The 17849-nt window shown below is 53.3% G+C and overlaps 1 protein-coding gene across 3 annotated transcripts in view; it reads left to right on the forward strand.

Moving 5' to 3' along the window:
• SMPD4 (sphingomyelin phosphodiesterase 4) overlaps positions 1-13522 on the forward strand; it is a 27368-nt gene extending 13846 nt beyond the window's left edge. For 2 of the 3 annotated variants that reach the window (XM_012812697.2, XM_023508011.1), the window contains 10 exons: positions 182-253; positions 6023-6168; positions 6797-6887; positions 7289-7389; positions 8106-8269; positions 8750-8955; positions 10584-10817; positions 11042-11173; positions 11315-11443; positions 11663-13522. In XM_012812697.2, the coding sequence (XP_012668151.1) occupies positions 182-253; positions 6023-6168; positions 6797-6887; positions 7289-7389; positions 8106-8269; positions 8750-8955; positions 10584-10817; positions 11042-11173; positions 11315-11443; positions 11663-11992 (1605 nt within the window). In that variant the 3' untranslated portion in view covers positions 11993-13522. Of the gene's footprint in view, positions 1-181; positions 254-3252; positions 3340-6022; positions 6169-6796; positions 6888-7288; positions 7390-8105; positions 8270-8749; positions 8956-10583; positions 10818-11041; positions 11174-11314; positions 11444-11662 lie in introns of all 3 variants that reach the window. The other variant, XM_003801728.3, reaches the window with a different exon arrangement.
• Positions 13523-17849: the final 4327 nt, after the last annotated feature.

Below are 17849 nucleotides of genomic sequence, written 5' to 3' on the forward strand. Positions count from 1 at the left end.
GCGGGTGCCTGTGGTCCCAGCTACTTGGGAGGCGGAGGCAGGAGACTCGCTTGAGCCCAGGAGTTGGAGGTTGCTGTGAGCTGTAATGCCACGACCCTCTACCCAGGGGGACAGCTTGAGGCTCTGTCTCAAAAAACAAAAAACAAAAAAAAAGATTTGACCAGCTGTTGTTCTTTTGCAGGTTTTTGTTGAAATGTGGCTTCATCATTATTCTTTGGAGATGTACCAAAAAATGCAGTCCCCTCATGCCAAGGTATGTTTCCACAGTTTTTCTTCCCATCTCCTGCCTCTGGTCCTGGTCAACCTGCTGCATCTTGTCCTCAGTCTGAGTTAGTTTTCACAGGCTGAATGGTGGGAAGCATAATCCCACCATCCACCCTTCAGATGCCAAACTAAAGGTGGGTAGTGGTCTCTAATTTTGGGGGGGAGGGCGGGTTTAAAGCCTGATGGGTGGCCATTTGAGGTGTTTTGAGGTCTGTTCTTTCGAGGATCCTCTCTGTAGCTTCTAGAAGCCCCTCTCTAGTAGCAGGAACATATGAGGTTGCTCTTGCTCTGGGGGTGGGGGAGTTGCACATGCCTCTGGGAGTCACAGCTCAGTCCCCTCCCACCAGCGGTGCCTTTGTGCTTTCCAGTGAGCTATTGACCTTGGGCAGCCCCAGCTCACCATGGTGACCTTGAGCCTCTCTTGCTGCCTGTGCTGCCGTCCCGCCTCCTCCAGAGCCCTTGCCCAGTGCTTTACTGCATGCAGCCTGCCTGCCTTTTTCTTTTTCTTGTCCTGCTCCCCTCTGGACAGTATGCTCATTTATAGAGCTGTGGAGGTAGCAGAGTGTCTGGAACTCTCTTGATATTGCTGTCCCTGGGGCTAGCACCCTGCCAGACTAATCAGAGTATAACAGTGGCTGGGTGTACTTAAATCCGCAGTTACTGCCACATTCTCTGCAATAGTTTGAGCCCTGCACCCCTGGCCTCTTGTCTGGTGCCTACAGCTCCTGTGCGTCAGCGTGCTCTAGCGTCAATGATTTTGTTGTTGCCAGAAAAAATTCTTGAGGGTATCACTCATGAATCCATGAGTGATGAGTTAGCATTGAGAAGGGTGTCTAGAACCTTTCCTGGGATCTGAGAAGAAGCTGTGGGTCTGCTCCTGTCGCAGAGTCTCTGCGTGTTCTGTAGCTCCGTGCTCTGCTGTGTGGAAGCTTGGGCTACAGCCCCCCACCACAGCTCTCTCAGCCCGAGGTACTCCAGATCTCCATTCTGGCCTCTGGAGTCACAAATAGCTGCAGTTCCCTCCCTGCTTCCAGCAGATGTGCTGCATGTTCCTGGCTGGTACCCGTGGACATGGGCCCTGGGCTTCCCTGTGGCTGATTCTTAGGGCCCTGCTTCTCCACTGGGGCCCAGAAATGCTCGCTCAGCCTGCACACATGGCTTGGCCTTGCACTGGCATGACCGCTTTGTTGCATTGTCTTCCTGACTGTTCTGTCTCCTGAGCCTACACCTACTTTCAGGGGCCAACCAGAAAGTTTTTTCTGGGCTCTTACCTATAAGGGTTCTGTGTCCCTATGAGTCAGTGGAGAAGGGCACATTTTCCTCACATTTGCCAGCCCTCAGCCAGACCTTGGTTGGGGTAGGCAAGATCTGCTCAGAATGACTGGCATTCGGGGAGCCAGGTGCCCAAAAGAGGCTCTACCCTTTGTTTCTTCCCACTGAGGCAGAATAGGGTAGGTGGGAGCCAGGGAAAGACAGCTGCAGAGGCTCCATCACCTAAGGTATCTAGCATGGATCCAAGCCTGTGCTGCACCTGCCTGTAACTTCTCCAGTCCCTGCCAAGCTCTGATTTGTGGGTGCGGGAAGCACAGCTCCTGAGGGGTCCCTCCATGGCTGGGCTGGGTCGAGGGCACATGCTGTTCCTTGGGTGGCCCTGCCCTATACTCCTGCAGATAAGACCCTCTGGGGAACTGTTTGCTCCTAATTCCTGCCTAGAAGTTGCGGCTGAGCCTGGGGTCTGACAGGAGGGAGGTTGTGAGGGACAACCCTCCCTGCTGTGCTCCCTCCTATGCCCCCTCCTGCCCCACTCTGCATGTCTCCTTGGTGTCTGACAAGTGTGTCCTGACCTCCTTTGTGTGAGACCCATTGAGCATGCTGCTTGGTCCTGGAGGCAGAGCTCTTACAGGGCAGGATGTGTCCTGGCTGATTCTGGGCCAGCGTGGTTGAAGTGTGCTTCTGTAGGCCTTGCCGCCACAGGGAAGGGAGGTGGGGTGGGCGCATGGCAGCTCAGCTGTCTTTGCCTACTACTCTGGCTGTCCTTGCCTCAGAACTCTCACTGCCTCTGGATGTGTGTGGCTTCAGCTGAATTCTCAGGGGCCTCTTCCCTGGGGAGCCTGGTGCATCTGGTGGGGGCAGGGGTTCCTAGTAGAGAGGCTATTCCCAGACTTAGAACTGGTGAGCATCCCGCTTCTACCGTTTTCTGAAATGTATGGTATGGAGAGAGGGCGGGGCCTGGTAGGCTTGCCTGTGCTGCTGCCTGTGGCACCCTTAGGACCCTGTCCCCATCCTCTCATTTCTCAGAGAGCCATTCACAGAGGGAATACTGATTGAGTTTTTGACACATAGAAATTGATTGTGTGATATGCCAGTTTGGTAAATTTCTCAAGACAACCTAGGAAATCAATAAATTACATATTTTTCTTTCTTGGCAAAGTCCCCCTTCTGGAATGTGTATCCCCAAAATTTCTCTTCTTTTCCTTCAGGGCCTTAGTGCCCAGCAGTGTGCCCCAGTAAGGGTCCCAGTGTTCTAGTGGGCTGTGGTATGCATGTGCCACACACACTGTGGTCTCAGGGTCTGCCAGGACGGTGCATCCCTTCTGGAAGGGCAGTGAGTTGAGCCAATGTCATGGAGTGGGAGAGGCCTTTAGGGCCCAGTGACATCGAGGGGCCTCTAGGTGATCTTGAGGGCCTGTCTGTCCCTCAGCCTACAAGGCCACAGCTTTGCCTGTGGGCCCATCTGGGCCTCCGGGAGGGATGGTGTAGTACTGGCCTGAGGCCGGGGTTGTGATTGTTTGGGTTGTCACTGACTGTACTTTTGTTTTTGTCTTTTGTTTTTTGTTTTTTCTCCTTACTTCTGGGCTCATTCTCACTGTTCTCTTTCTCTCCCCACTTGCCCTGCCCTGTCCTGTCCCACCTCTCCCCTTCCCCACCCGTCCTCTCATCCTCCACTCTCCCTGCCTCTCCTCTGGCCTCTCTATTCCGTTGTCTCAGCTGGAGGTTCTGCACTACCGACTCAGTGTCTCCAGCGCCCTCCACAGCCCTGCCCAGCCCAGCCTCCAGGCCCTCCACGCCTACCAAGTACTGGCTGCTCTGGTTTTGCTCCCTCACCCCTACCCGTGGTGTAAGCCACAGAGTGCATGTCAGTGCAGTGTCCAGGCCAGGCCCTGGCTGGGGCCAGTGGGGATTATTCTGAGGCTAGTTCCAAGGCCAGGGAAACTGTGTGTTGGGAGGACCCCCCAGCTTTATAGACTTGCCTGGTTTGGGGGATGTGGCTATGTGACAACGAGATGCATATGGTCCTGGCAGGTGTCCCCCAGCCAATGGAGGTATCACAAGTTCTGTGGTGTTTAGAGGGCCCCATGCTTGGGTCCTGTTTGAGGGAGCTGGAATAGTAAATGGTCTGGCTCACCCCCGAGGTGAGGGGCAGGGCCTAGTGCCCAAGAGGTGGCCGAGGATACTAAGGCCTGAGAACTTATGGGTGTTGTAGGGTCTGCCTCGTTCAGAGCAACCCTAGCCTATGTGTGAGGAGAGGGGTGGGGAGTATCTGGAGCTAAGCCTCACAGCCCATAGATGCTGCCAGTCCTTGACCGTCCAGCTGGGCTGGTCTTTGCCAGTGGAGTCCTGGCCACTGATAGACTCCTCCTGAGGTGGATGTGAGCAGGTAGTGACCTTGTGGAGATTATGGTCTACCTGGGCAGAAAAGATAAGTGTGGAAACAGACTTGAGGTCAGTGAAGTGGAGTTTAGACCTGTGTGGCATTTCAAGGACAGTGGAGTTAGCTAGTTGGTGAGAGATATGGAAATACAGAGCTGTGCCTGTGGCCAGGGTTTGGGAAGGAGCACACAACTGAACGTGAATGTGAGCACAAGATGAGAAAATGTGGCTTGGCCCCAAGTGCCTGTGGGGATGGGATGGCAGCCACAGAGCACACACAGCAGAGCTCCTGCTCTGCAGAAGCCCTACAGAGGAGTGTTGGGGGCCCAGGAGGGGCAGTGTCCTGGCTGCGCATCTGGCTCTCTTTGCCCCCACATTCTCCTGCCCCCTAGCAGGGGATGTGGCAAAGGAGGCTGGGCCTCATGGGAAACATAGAGCTTTGTGGACACTGCCTTAAAAAGCAAGCAGATAGAGGCCAAGAACAATTGTGGCCAGGGACCCCACAAGGGACTTTGGCCTAGGAGGGGTGCAAAGTTGGAAGAGAGCATGTTTGGCCTGACAAACCTGTGGGAAAATGGCCTGCAGGACTTGCTGTAACTGGGTGCAGGTGGTAGGAGCCTGGCCCTCCAGATTGCAAGATAGGGTAGGGGAAGCAGATGCTTGCTCTATCAGGGAAAGGTGTGGGTGTCCACCCCTCCTGTTAGCCACAGGGATGATGCCACGGCTCAGGACCCCAGACCAGGTCTGATCATGGGCCAGGAATGGGGCTAAAGCAGGAGGAGGTTCCCAGGGGAGCACAGGTGCTCTTCTGTTGGGTCCTAAGCTGTTAGTACTGATGTGAGTATTGTATTGCTATTCTCCTTATTTCAGAAACAATGCTATTTATGACACAAAGACTTAAAAATACAGATAAGGGGGCGGCACCAGCCCCACATACTGAGGGTGGCGGGTTCAAACTCGGCCCCAGCCAAACTGCAACAAAAAATAGCCAGGTGTTGTGGCAGGCGCCTATGGTCCCAGCTACTCAGGAGGCTAAGGCAGGAGAATCGCCTAAGCCCGGGAGTTGGAGATTGTTGTGAACTGTGTGACGCCACGGCACTTTACCGGGGACGATAAAGTCTCTACAAATAAAAAAAAATACAGATAAGCAGAAGAAACTACCTTTTATCCTGTAGTTCCATCCTTAGACTTGGCCCCCAACCTGTGGGTTGTGTCACCTGCATGTGTGAAGCTGTTTTCCTGACAGGTAGACCTGAGCTGGCAGTGCTGGGGGCAGCTGCCCATGTGTGGGCTTCTACATGCCAGGCTATGCCAGGAGGCGAGGTGCGTGTCCATCACACTCAGACTCCTGCCTTCAGGTGCCCATACACATACTCCCTGCTGCAGCCGACTCAGGAGCCCCACTTCACCCCGCGTTGACAAATAGGCTTCCTCATAGGCCTGGGTTCCTGAGGGCCTGCTTATATGTTGCAAATTAGAAGTTTATCCCATGCTCATGATGGTACTCTTGGGGGTTTTGCTGACCACAGGTCTGTGGACAATAGGCAATGATTCCCTGGACACCTCTTGGCTGAGCACCCATGTAGCCATGTCTAGGTGGGGGAGGGAAGGAGAAGCCATGGGCCCCAGCAAGCTTTCTGCACAATCCTAAGAGGCAGGCGGGAGGCCCTGGATCCAGAGCTGAGGGGCAGATGCAACTCTGCCCCTGCTCCTGCCCCCTGAGAACCAGGATGGGCAGCAATGCCCAAGGGCACAGCCTGGTTAGCTGTGACCTGTACCACCCATTGAGCATTCACGGTGGTGCAAAAGCAGGGCTAGGAAGCACTTTGCAGATTTGCCCATACTAATGAGGCCTTCATAGAGTGGGGCTTGCTAGACACTGGGCCAAGTGCTCTTCCCAACCCTAGGGCGCTGGTCTAGATTCACACCAAGCAGTATGGCCCCCACTACCAGCCTGGCTCGTGCCTCTGTCAGGGAGCAGAGCAAACAGCCCAGGAGCAGATGTGGTTGGACCTGAGGGCTGAGCAATGTGGGTCCTGCAGACCTCTTTGAGCCCTGACACCTTCCTCCTCCTCCTCCTCTTCCTCCTCCTCCTCCTCCACAATAGGAGTCGTTCTCGCCCACTGAGGAGCACGTGCTGGTGGTGCGCCTGCTGCTGAAACATCTGCATGCCTTTGCCAACAGCCTGAAACCGGAACAGGCCTCTCCCTCCACCCACTCTCATGCGACCAGCCCCCTGGAGGAATTCAAACGGTGCGTACAGACCCTGGGCTGACTCCTATGACTTCTGCCACAGCCTTCTCCCCTGCCCCTAACACCTGCACCCCCCACCCAGGTATAACCCGTAGCCCATAGCCACCTCTGCCCAGGGCAAGGCGTGTCTCTCCGTGCTCGCAGAGGAGTAAGGCTGTCAGGACTAGGTGGGCATCCCATGACCCCTCCCAAGCATGTCTGCTCACCCCACCCAGCCACTGCCTGCTCAGCTGCTTGTACTTCCCAAGGCCTTTCCCTCCAGCCTCGACTCTAGTGGAAAGAGCCACGCTGGACAGAGAGAGGCCTCATGCTGCTACACTCTCATTGCTTCTTCCCCAGAAGCAGTGGGAGCTTGGCACTGACTGCATTCTCCTCCCAACCCACACTCCCATCAGGGGAAGGGCTGGGACCTTAGCCTGACTCCCCACCTGACCCACTGAATGACTTGTGTGGGGTTGAGGGCAGGCACATGCAGGAGCCATACTGGCTTGGACGCTTTCGTGCGGTGTGTCATTGGGGAATTCTCTGATCTCTCTGACCTTGGTTACTTCTCTGAAGAATGAGTCTTCCTCCAGGGGTGAAGCTGTAGTGTGACAGCTGTCCCTCTGTCCCCACCCCTGCCTTGCAGGGCTGCTGTCCCGAGGTTCGTCCAGCAGAAGCTCTACCTCTTCCTGCAGCACTGTTTTGGCCACTGGCCTCTGGATGCGTCCTTCAGAGCTGTGAGTTCTGGCTCGGCCCACCTGCACCTTTGTCCTCAATGTGTCCCACTGGGGAGGGATTTGACTGCTACAACAGAGGCCTTTGGGGCTGTGCTGTTCTGCCTGCCTGGGTTCCCAGAGCTGGCCCCAAGGGCAGAAAGGCCCGGCCTGTCTGGCAGTCCCAGCCATATGGGTCCTGCCCTCAGCTGCTACACTGGCCCCTTGGCTGGGAGGAGCCCACTGCAGAACCTGCTTCTGGAGGGCTGTGCCTGGGCCTCCTGTACCGTTTGGAGAGCAGGTAGGAGGAGCCAGCCTCTCTTCAGCACCTGCACTGAGGTCAAGGACGAGCTCCAGACACTGTTGTGGACCTCACAGCTGCCTTCTGGGAGCTGGGTCCTCAGGGCACAACTGTTGCTCCCCAGGTCCTAGAGATGTGGCTCAGCTACCTGCAGCCCTGGAGATACGCACCTGAGAAGCAGGCTCAGAGCAGTGACCCTCAGCCCCGGTGTGTGTCAGAGAAATGGTGAGTTCCCACCCTCTTCCTGGCTGCTCCAGGCAGATGCTGCTCTAGTGGGGACACCATACCAATGGCCTGTGCTGTGGTCTCCTGGCCCTGAGGTCCTCGGGGGCCTCATGGGCTTCTCTCCCAGCCCCCGCCAAGTGGAAGCACAGGCTACCTTCCCTTCACCAACCTTTGCTGGACCCCAGAACTGATTCCCAAGGAAGCAGCAAGGTGAATCCTTCCCTGTCCCTGTGCCCTCCTGCCCCAGATACATATGCAGGTCACCCCCCAAACCATGCCTCATGTTTCCTCCCTAGTACAGAGCACAGTGGTGGCCACCTCCTCCGCCTTTCCTATTCCTTCTTTGAGGCTACCCTGCTATCCCCAATTGCCATCATACCTGGTATGACCAATAAATTCTCCCCACTCCTTACCTAAGGCCTCCCCTTTGTACCTCCCTGGTGGTTCTTCCCTTTGCCCTATCAGGCTATGGGCCAGGTCTGCCTTGGTGGCCTTGTCCTCCTGCAAAGGGAGAAAATAAGTTGTCCTACGAGGGCCTAGGTGTCACCTGCCTGTGTCCTGCCCCTCTCCCTGTTCCCCAACATTTGCTGAGCTGCCATTGTGATGCCATCACAGGTCCTTGTTCAGGGAGTTATAGGGACATGACCAGTGTAGCTCCCTCCAGCAGATGGTCAGAGCTGGGTCCTGCATAGACTAGCCCCAGCCTGCCACCCTAGGGCACCCTTTGTCCAGGAGAACCTGTTGATGTACACCAAGCTGTTCGTGGGCTTCCTGAACCGTGCACTCCGCACAGACCTTGTCAGCCCCAAGAATGCTCTCATGGTGTTCCGTGTGGCCAAAGTCTTTGCTCAGCCCAACCTGGCTGAAATGATACAGAAGGGTAAGTTCTCAGTCCTGGAACAGACTGACAGACCAACCCTGCCCTGGTGAAATTAGTGCCCAGTTCTTGGCTGACAGGAAGCAGTGTGCCCCTGGGATCTCAGGGCAAAGTGGGTGATGTCCTGACTGTGGAGTCTGAGCCTAGCTGGGCCCTGCCCTCCTGTCACTGCTGCACTCTGCAGGAGAGGGAAGAGCTGCACCCTATGAGCTGAGATTCCCCTGCAACCCCCTGCGACTGCAGTGGCAGTGTAGGAGGAGACATGCTCCCTGGCATGTTTTGTCTGGGCACTGTCGTCCGCAGCTTCTGTTGACATTTGCTTCTTTGTGGACACTGCCGTGTCCTGGATACTGCACAGACACGCTGCTGGGCAGGGACTCAGGAAGGTGTACTGTGGCTACTGCTCCTCAGAAGAGGCAGCCAGTGCCCTGTGCCCCTAGAAGTACGTGCCAGGCATCTGCAGGCTGCTGTCCTGCCTTCCAGGGGAGCAGCTGTTCCTGGAGCCAGAGCTTGGTCTCCCGCACCGCCAGCACCGGCTCTTCACAGCTCCCACACTCACGGGCAGCTTTCTGTCACCCTGGCCACCTGTGGTCACCGATGCCACATTCAAAGTGAAGAGTCACGTGTACAGCCTGGAGGGTCAGGATTGCAAGTACACCCCAATGTTCGGGCCCGAGGTCCGCACCCTGGTGAGTAAGTTGACAGTTCTGCGCACAGGACAGAGTTTCTGATGCTGTGGGCATGAGCAGCGCTGGGGATGGCTCTAGGTGTTAGGACAGAGAGGAAGAAGGCTGGGTATGGACAGTATTGCACACACATGCTTTTTTCCCCCCAATCCAATCTAAGTTTTTTTGTGATAATAACGACAGTGTTTGTTGGGAAATTTTCACTTTCAGACTAATTTCATTAGTCTTTGAAGGTGCCCCTCACCAGGCTGGGCCTGGTGGCTCATACCTGTAATCTCAGAGCTTTAAGCTTTGGGAGTCTGAGACAAGGATTCCTTGAGGGCAGGAGTTGGAGGCTATAGTGAGTTATGATGGCTCCATTGCACTCCAGCCTGGGTGACAGAGTGAGACCTTGTCTGTAAAAATAATAAAATAGGCTCAGCTCCTATAGCTTAGTGGGTCAGGTGCCAGCCACATGCACCGAAGCTGGTGAGTTCGGCCTGGCCTAGGCCTACTAAAAACGACAACTGCAACCAAAAAAAAAAGAAAGAAATCCACCTGGGCATTGTGGTGGATGCCTGTAGTCCCAACTACTTGGAGGCTGAGGCAAGAGAATCTCTTGAGCCCAAGAGTTTGAGGTTGCTGTGAGCTGTGACGAGACGTACTCTACCCAGAGCGACATAGTGAGACTCTGTCAAATAAATAAATAAATTAAATTAAATTTCAGGATATTTCTGACTGGGAAAAAGAAAATAAATTAATTAAAAAAAAAAATCAGGCTCAGCGCCTGTGGCTCAAGCAGCTAAGACGCCAGCCACTTACACCTGAGCTGGCGGGTTCGAATCCAGCCCTGGCATGCGAAACAACAATGATGGCTGCAACCACACAATAGCTGGGCATTGTGGCGGGTACCTATAGTCCCAGCTACTTGGGAGGCAGAGGCAGGAGAATCACTTGAGCCCAGGTGTTGGAGGTTGCTGTGAGCTGTGAGGCTACAGCACTCTACCCAGGGCAACAGCTTGAGGCTCTGTCTCAAAAAAAAAAAAAAAATAGCTGAGATTTATGGAGGGCACCTATAGTCCCAACTACCTGGGAGACTGAGGCAAGACAATTGCTTAAGCCCAAGAGTTGCTGTGAGTTGTGACACCACGACACTGTACTGAGGGCAACATAGTAAAACTCCTGTCTCAAAAAAAAATTTCAAAAAATCAACACACTCGGCGCCTGTGGCTCAAGCGGCTAAGCACCAGCCACGTATACCTGAGCTGGCGGGTTCAAATCCAGCCTGGGCCCGCCAAAGAACCATGATGGCTGCAGCCAAAAAGTAGCTGGGTGTTGTAGCAGGTACCTGTAATCTCAGCTACTTGGGAGGTAGAGGCAGGAGACTCGCTTGAGCCCAGGAGTTGGAGGTTGCTGTGAGCTATAAGGCTATGGCACCCTACCCAGGGTGACAGCTTGAGGCTCTGTCTCAAAAAAAAAAAAGAAAAAAATCAACAAAAACATTCTCACTCAGAAGCCATTCCTTCTGGTCACATCACCAGTCTTGGGCTCACCTAGGCCATGCTGCAGAGGATGGCAGCCCATGTCTTTCCCCTCGATGGCGGGATGAGGGACGCCCAGGGCAGTTGCTAATCTGCCCATGCCTCCTGCAGGTCCTGCGACTTGCTCAGCTCATCACACAGGCCAAGCAGACAGCCAAGTCCATCTCCGACCAGTGCGGGGAGAGCCCACCTGGCTGCTCCTTTCTGTCATGGCTGCGCTTCACGTCCATGGACAACAACTCCTCCTACCCACCCAACGACCTGGACGAAATGGGCCAGGATAGTGTCCGGAAGACAGATGAGCATCTGGAAAAGGCCTTGGGATACCTGTGCCAGATATTCCGGGTATGACCTGTGGTGCCTGCTTAGGTGCTGTTGGGTTCCCTTCCCCATGGGATCCACTGGCTGCCCAGCCACGCCAGGCACCCCACAGAGGGACCCAGTGCTGTGGGAGGAAGGCCACTTGGAGCATGGTCTGTGGTTCCCCACCATCACTGCTGGAGGTCAGTAGGTGGAAACCAGGCCCTCCGTTTTCCTTGAAATTAAAAGCAAAGGTACTTCTCTGACAGCTTAGTGAAGCCCAGCTCACACAGCTCACACTCGCCTTGGGGACCGCTCAGGATGACACTGGGAAGAAGCTGCTCCCAGACTGCATCGTGGGTGAGGATGGACTCATTCTCACACCCCTGGGCCGGTACCAGGTAAGAGGCGGGGTTGTGGAGGCGTCTGCTGGGCCTGTTGACCCAGCCTCCACTACCCCTGCCCCAGTAAGCAGAGAGGGCTCCTCTAAGCTGTTTATAAGGATATACTCTCTGAACTGTCCCCACCACCTTGGTTTCTAGATCATCAGTGGGCTGCGAAGGTTTGAAATTGAGTATCAGGGGGACTCTGAGCTGCAGCCCATCCGGAGTTATGAGATTGCCAGCCTGGTCCGTGCTCTCTTCCGGCTGTCATCTGCCATCAACCACAGAGTAAGTGGGTTGGAGGGCTGTCTGGCCTCTTCTAGGCATGGGTTCCAGAGGATACTCCTGCCCAGAGCTCATCACCTCAGCCCTCTTGATCTATCTGTACACCTGGGGCGAGTCCAGGTGGCGGGGAGCCCTCTAGAGGATTTTCCCTGAGCCCTGGGGTAGTCTGTGAGGTGGCAGTTACAGTTCCCACCCCACCTATATCTCTCCCTGTGCTTCCAGTTTGCAGGTCAGATGATAGCTCTGTGTTCCCGCAATGATTTCGTTGGCAGCTTTTGTCGCTACCATCTCATGGAGCCTGCACTGGCCAACAGGCACCTGCTGAGTCCTGTGGGGCGGAGACAGGCAGCTGGCCAGGTCCGGGGCCCAAGGCTCAGCCTGCGTTTTCTGGGCAGCTACCGGACATTGCTGTCACTGCTGCTGTCCTTCTTTGTGGCCTCTCTGTTCCACATTGGGCCTCTGCCCTGCACCCTGCTCCTTGTCCTGTGCTATGTCCTCTATGCCATGGCCATGACACTGCTGACTGAGCGAGGAAAGTTGCACCAGCTCTGATGGGTTGGCCACTTTGTCCACTGCAGATTGCACATGTGCCTGGAGGCCACTTCCAAGCCAGAGTGTGGTCATCTTCAGGCTACTCAGGGTATTATCCTGGAACAGTGGAGTCATCTGGAAGAAACAGAACCCCTAGAGAAGGGAGAGTGGCGTAGGCAGGCCAAGGAAGGTGGTAGCAGCAGGCGGTACACGAGCTAGGCTGGGTGACAGCCGGCTGCCAGCCCTTTTCTCTCAGCCCAAACACCTGTAGCTCAGCTGGATGCCTCTTCCTCCCAGAAACCATTTTAGTATCTTGCTGAGCAAAGCCAAGGGGCTTATGCCCCTTGTAAGGCAGCCCAGTCCTCCCCTCTGCTATCGCTCCTGGGGAGCAGGGGCACAGTGGGTTTCTAATACCTCCTCTCCCTATGAGGGACCAGCCTCCTCTTCAGGGAAGAATCAAAGTGTCAAAGGGGAAGAGTCCGGGGAAATGAGAGGGCACAGTCCTCTGATTCCTAATATAAAGTTAAGTTTGGCACCCTGAGGGTTCTTCGTGTTCTCCTAGCCATTCCAAGACTGGGCCATGGAATTCCACCTTGGAGGAGACAAGGATCCTCTCAGAGCACAGGGGCTTCACCTGTCACTCAGTGTCCTACATCACCACCCACTGTGCCCATTGAGAGGTGCTGGTCCTCCATCATGGGGCATACTGTGAGGTCCAGGGAATGGATTATGTCACCTGTTCTCCAATCACAGATGGTCCAAAGCATTGTTCATATCTTCAGTGAGATCAAGTGCTCAGAGATGTGGCCTTCTGATAACACCTAAGTGTTCAAAATATACAAGCACGTGTTCATCTTCCTAAGTCCCCACAGGGCCTCACACCCCCACAGATGTCCTACAGGTGACAGCAGGAGCCTGGCATCTCGGTGGTTTTTTAACCATGACTTTGTTTTTGTATATAGGGTTTATAGGTTTTTTCTAACATTTTAATTGTAAATGTTGGGTATTTTACTTCAGCATCAACTCTGAATAATGGCATGTTGGGGCTTGTGACCAAAAATCCAACCAAACTCATAATCTCATAATCAAACATGAGTCTGATGAACACAGCTGCTTCTGCTCCTGAGTCTCCCAGCACCTTTGCTGGGTCTCCAATCAGTTACCCACTGAGGATCCCCAGTAATGTCCGGGAGCCTGGTCTTCATATGTGTTCCTCACCCTGAGGGCTCAGCTCATCCACAGCGGCCACAGTCAGTGCACCTGCTGACACTGTCCTGAGAGCCAGGGGCCCCAGGAGGCGGGCTTGGGCCGGGTCTGAGTTGTGGGAGCTTTGACTTCTCGTCAACACAGCAGAACCAAACGTAGTGTGACAGTCTGTGACTTCAGAGGTTTAAGGGTCATGTGAGTGGCTGGGGAGTGAATTGTGTACTTGCCAGCCCCACGGTGGCATCACCAGGGGCTGTCACTTGAGTGCCTAAAACCCCTTTCCCTGCATAGCTCACCTTGCTCAAATGTGATGGAAACAGGAAATAAAAGTTTCTCTAAAGTCAATATTAACAAAGGCTGCCTTTTTTTTTTTTTTTTTGAGATAGTCTCACTTTGTTGCCCTTGATAGAGTGCCATGGTGTCACAGCTCAAAGCAACCTCAAACTCTTGGGCTTAAGTGATTGATTTTCTTGCCTTGGCCTCTCAAGTAGCTGGGGCTACAGGTGCCTGCCAGAACTGCCCAACTATTTTTTTTTTTTTTTTTTTAAGGTTGCATTTGTTGTTTAGCAGACCCGGGCCAAACTCTGAACCCACCATCCTTGGGGTATGTGGCTGTCACCCTAACCACTGTGGGTGGTGGGAGCTATAATTGCTGAGCCAACAAAGGCTGGCTTCTGCCAGTCATGTTAATTGAAGATGGGATGTGAGCACTCCAGACGTGGTCCACCGTCTGCGCCCACCCAGCTCCCTTCACCACTCTCTTGCTGACTCCTCTCTCCACCCTTGTTTTCTTCCAAAAACTGATAGAGCTACAGTGCTCTGAAATCCAAAGCATGATCCTGCCCTTCATGTCCCCCTGTGCAGGGGTGTGGGGAGGGGCACAACCCTCCCCTTCTCCCTTTTGCAGGGACATGGGGAGCAGGCTGGCATGACCCTGCCCTTCATCTACCCTGTACAGGGGTGGGTGTGGGGAGCCAGCATGACCCTGCACTTCATCTCTCCCTGTGCAGGGACGTGGAGACTGGTCAGGGCAAGGCCCTCCTTCCCAGGGCCTTGGTGGTGACTCACCCTGAAAGAGTAAAGGACAGCCAAGCCAGGGAAGAGGTGCGCCTCCTGGTCGCCCTGCCTGGGAGCAAGGACTGTGGTGGCTGGAGGTGGTGGGCAGCTGGGTTCTGGCTACGTCCAGGTTGGGTGGTGGGACCTCAGAGCTACACTGACCTGGAGCTAACTTGCAAAGAGCTGTCACTGCAAAGTTGAGAAGGGATCACAGGCAGCAGAGCAGGAGGGACATAACAGCTGGGAGGATGCTCTGCTGGGGAGGAAGGGCCCAGGGCCTGGTGCTGGGGAGAGACTTCTGGGGTTGGGATGGGGGAGGAGGCAAGGGTTCTCAAGGAGACAGCAGAGGAGAAAGAGCTGCTGGTTGGCTTTTGAAGAGTCAGGCTAGAGACAGGAATTCTTCCTGCACATTCTTCCCACTCTCCCCTGGGGTGTGGATGAGCCACACCCTTGCTGTGCTGCTGTCAGGGCAGAGTCAAGTGTTTGTCAGCTGGGTCTTCAGGCCTGGTGGCATTCAGTGCCAGAAGCACAGCTTTAGTTTCCCCTGACACCAGCCTGCCACTTCCACATTCTTCCTGCCCTGGGTGACACTGTTCCCTGCAGCCCATTCTTGGCCCACTGTCCTGAGACCAGCACATTCTGCCTGAAGGTATGTACAGTCCCTGTCCCTCAGCCTTCTACAGTGACCTTGTGCAACCAGGAGAAATCTACATCTCCCTGGGATGTCTGAGACTAGGTCAGAGCCCCCGAATGACTTGTCCTCTGATAACCCTGACCTTGCCAACAGAGATGAGAAGTCCCTTACATAGTTAATCCTTCAAAAATTTAGCTAGCTTTCTTTGGCTCTGAAAATCTGAACTCTAGAAAGCACAATTTCTCAAATGTCAAGGGGCCAAAATAAATGAGATTATTTCCCTATTATCTTCTATTCCGGTCAAATATCCCTACTTTCTCCTAACCAGTATTTCAGCTATAGAAAAAGGCCACAGTGGCCTTCCACACCTGGAAGTCTAGCACTTTGGGAGGCCAAGGCAGAAGAATCACTTGAGGCCAGGAGTTAGAGAGCAGCCTGGGCAACAGAGCATGATCCCTTCTTTTCAAACAATGAAAGAGCCATATGCGCCTTCTCTTCCTCCTTGGTGGTCAGTTTCCCCACATCACTCTCCTTAGTGACCCTGTCTTCATCTTCACCTTCAGGAGCATTGGTGCTGTAGAGGCGGAGGGAGCTCTTCTGTGACTTAAGTACCTTAGAGTTTGTTAGGACATTATATAACTTGGGGTCCTTGACTGGCCCCAGAATTTATTCCTCCTTTTTGTAACTATACTCATGACTAATCTCTCCCCATCCTTTCTTCCCTCCCCAGCCTCTGGTAACAAGTATCCTTCTATTGGCTCAGTGCCTGTGGCTCAAGCAGCTAAGGCGCCAGCCACATACACCTGAGCTGGTGGGTTCAAATCCAGCCTGGGCCCGCCAAACAGTGACAGTTACAACCAAAAAATAGCTGGGCGTTGTGGCGGGTGCCTGTAGTCCCAGCTACTTGGGAAGTGGAGACAGGAGACTCGCTTGAGCCCAGGAGTTGGGAGGTTGCTGTGAGCTGTGATGCCATAGCACTCTACCCAGGGCGATAGCTTGAGGCTCTGTCTCAAAAAAAAAAAAAAAAAAAGTATCCTTCTATCTACTTTTATGAGATAACTTTTTTAGATTCCACATGAGTGAGATCATGGGGTGTTTGTCTTTCTGAGCCTGGCTTATTTCACTTATCATGATGTCTTCCAGGTTCATGCATGACAGAATTCTATTCTTGCTTATTCCTGAGTGGTATTGCACTGTGTGTATATACAATATTTTCTCTCTCTATTAATCTGTGATGGTAACTATGGCTTTGTCTTATATGGCCTCTGTTATATTTTGGTATATTCCTTTAATACCTAATTTGTTGAATTTTTTCAAATGCTTTTTCTGCGTCTATCGAAAATATCATGTGATTTTTTTTTTTTTGAGACATCAAAGCTCACTTTGTTGCCCTTGTTAGTCAAAGGTAGCACAGCTTCAGTTTCCCCTGACATGAGCCTGCCTCCTCTACCACCTCCAAATTCATAGCTCGCAGTGACCTCAAACTCTTGGGCTCAAGTGATTCTCTTGCTTCAACCTCCTGAGTAACTGGGACCACAGGCGCCTACCACAATGCCCAGCTATTTTTAGACACAGGATCTCACTCATGCTCAGGCTGGTCTCCAACTATGAGCTCAGGCAATCCACCTGCCTCAGCCTCCGAGTGCTGGCATTACAGGCATGAGCCACTGTGCCTGGCCATATTGTGTGATTTGTGTTCTTTATTCTGTTAATATGTCAATATATCATGTATACTGATTTGCATATGTTGATATCTTGGCATCCCTGGGATAAAAGCTGCTTGATCATGGTAAATGACCTTTTCTATGTGCTGTTGAATTTGATTTGCTAGTATTTAGTATTATGTTGAGGATTTTTGCATCTATGATCATCAGGCATATTGGCCTATGATAGTTTCTTTTTGTTTTTGTTTTTGTTTGAGACAGAACCTCAAGCTGTCCCCCTGGGTAGAGTGCTGTGGCATCACAGCTCACAGCAACCTCCAGCTCCTGGGCTCAAGCGATTCTCCTGCTTCCGCCTCCCAAGTAGCTGGGACCACAGGCGCCCACCACAACGCCCGGCTATTTTTTGGTTGCAGCTGTCATTGTTGTTTCATGGGCCTGGGCTGGATTCGAACTAGCGACCTTAGGTGTATGTGGCTGGCGCCTTAGCCACTTGAGCCACAGGCGCCGAGCCAGTTTCTTTCTTTTTTTTTTTTGAAACAGAGCAATGTCATTATGTCACCCTCGGTAGAGTGCTGTGACATCAAAGCTTACAGCAACCTCAAACTCTTGGGCTCAAGCTGATACTGGAGTTTCAGGTTCTTGGTCTGGACGATTTGAAGAATGGATAAATGGACCACAGGATCAGTGGTAAGTCAGGATTTATTCACAAAAACAAAAATTATAACAACTACAAAAAACTAAACCTCCTGGCAGAGAGAACCCAGGAAGGGAACAAGCTCTCCTGCTCCCTCTTCGAGGTCTGTCCTCTGCTCAGGTTTATATAGTGGCAGGGGGTTGTTTTGCTAGAACTCAATGCTGATTTTTAGGGCATGGGTCTTCATCAGTTACAGCCAACTATCCAATGAACTCTCAGGACTTGGAAACTTACATGAAATCTACCAGTCAGAAGTGCACAGGGAAGAGACAGCAAGGTGCCAGTGTCTCCCCCTCAGGTGTCCACCCTTCCAGCAAGCTGGTTCCTCCATCCTCCACAGCATCAACACCTCCAGGGCTAAGGCAGCAGGTTGTGGTGCCACTTTGTCCTGCATCAAAGCCATTCTCTTGCCTTAGCCTCCCACAATGCCCAGCTATATTTTTTGTTGCAGTTTGGCCAGGGCCAGGTTTGAACTCGCCACCCTTGGTATATGGGGCTGGCGCCCTACTTACTGAGCCACAGGCACCGCCCTCTATCTTTTGTTACCTGGAGTATATTCAGGGTTTGGACATTGACAGGGGGTGCCTGGGTATTAAGGTTTCTATGATCAGGGCTGGGCACAGT

Source organism: Otolemur garnettii, unplaced genomic scaffold (assembly GCF_000181295.1).
Source record: "Otolemur garnettii isolate 467f Iridium unplaced genomic scaffold, OtoGar3 scaffold00218, whole genome shotgun sequence".
Classification (NCBI taxonomy): domain Eukaryota; kingdom Metazoa; phylum Chordata; class Mammalia; order Primates; family Galagidae; genus Otolemur; species Otolemur garnettii.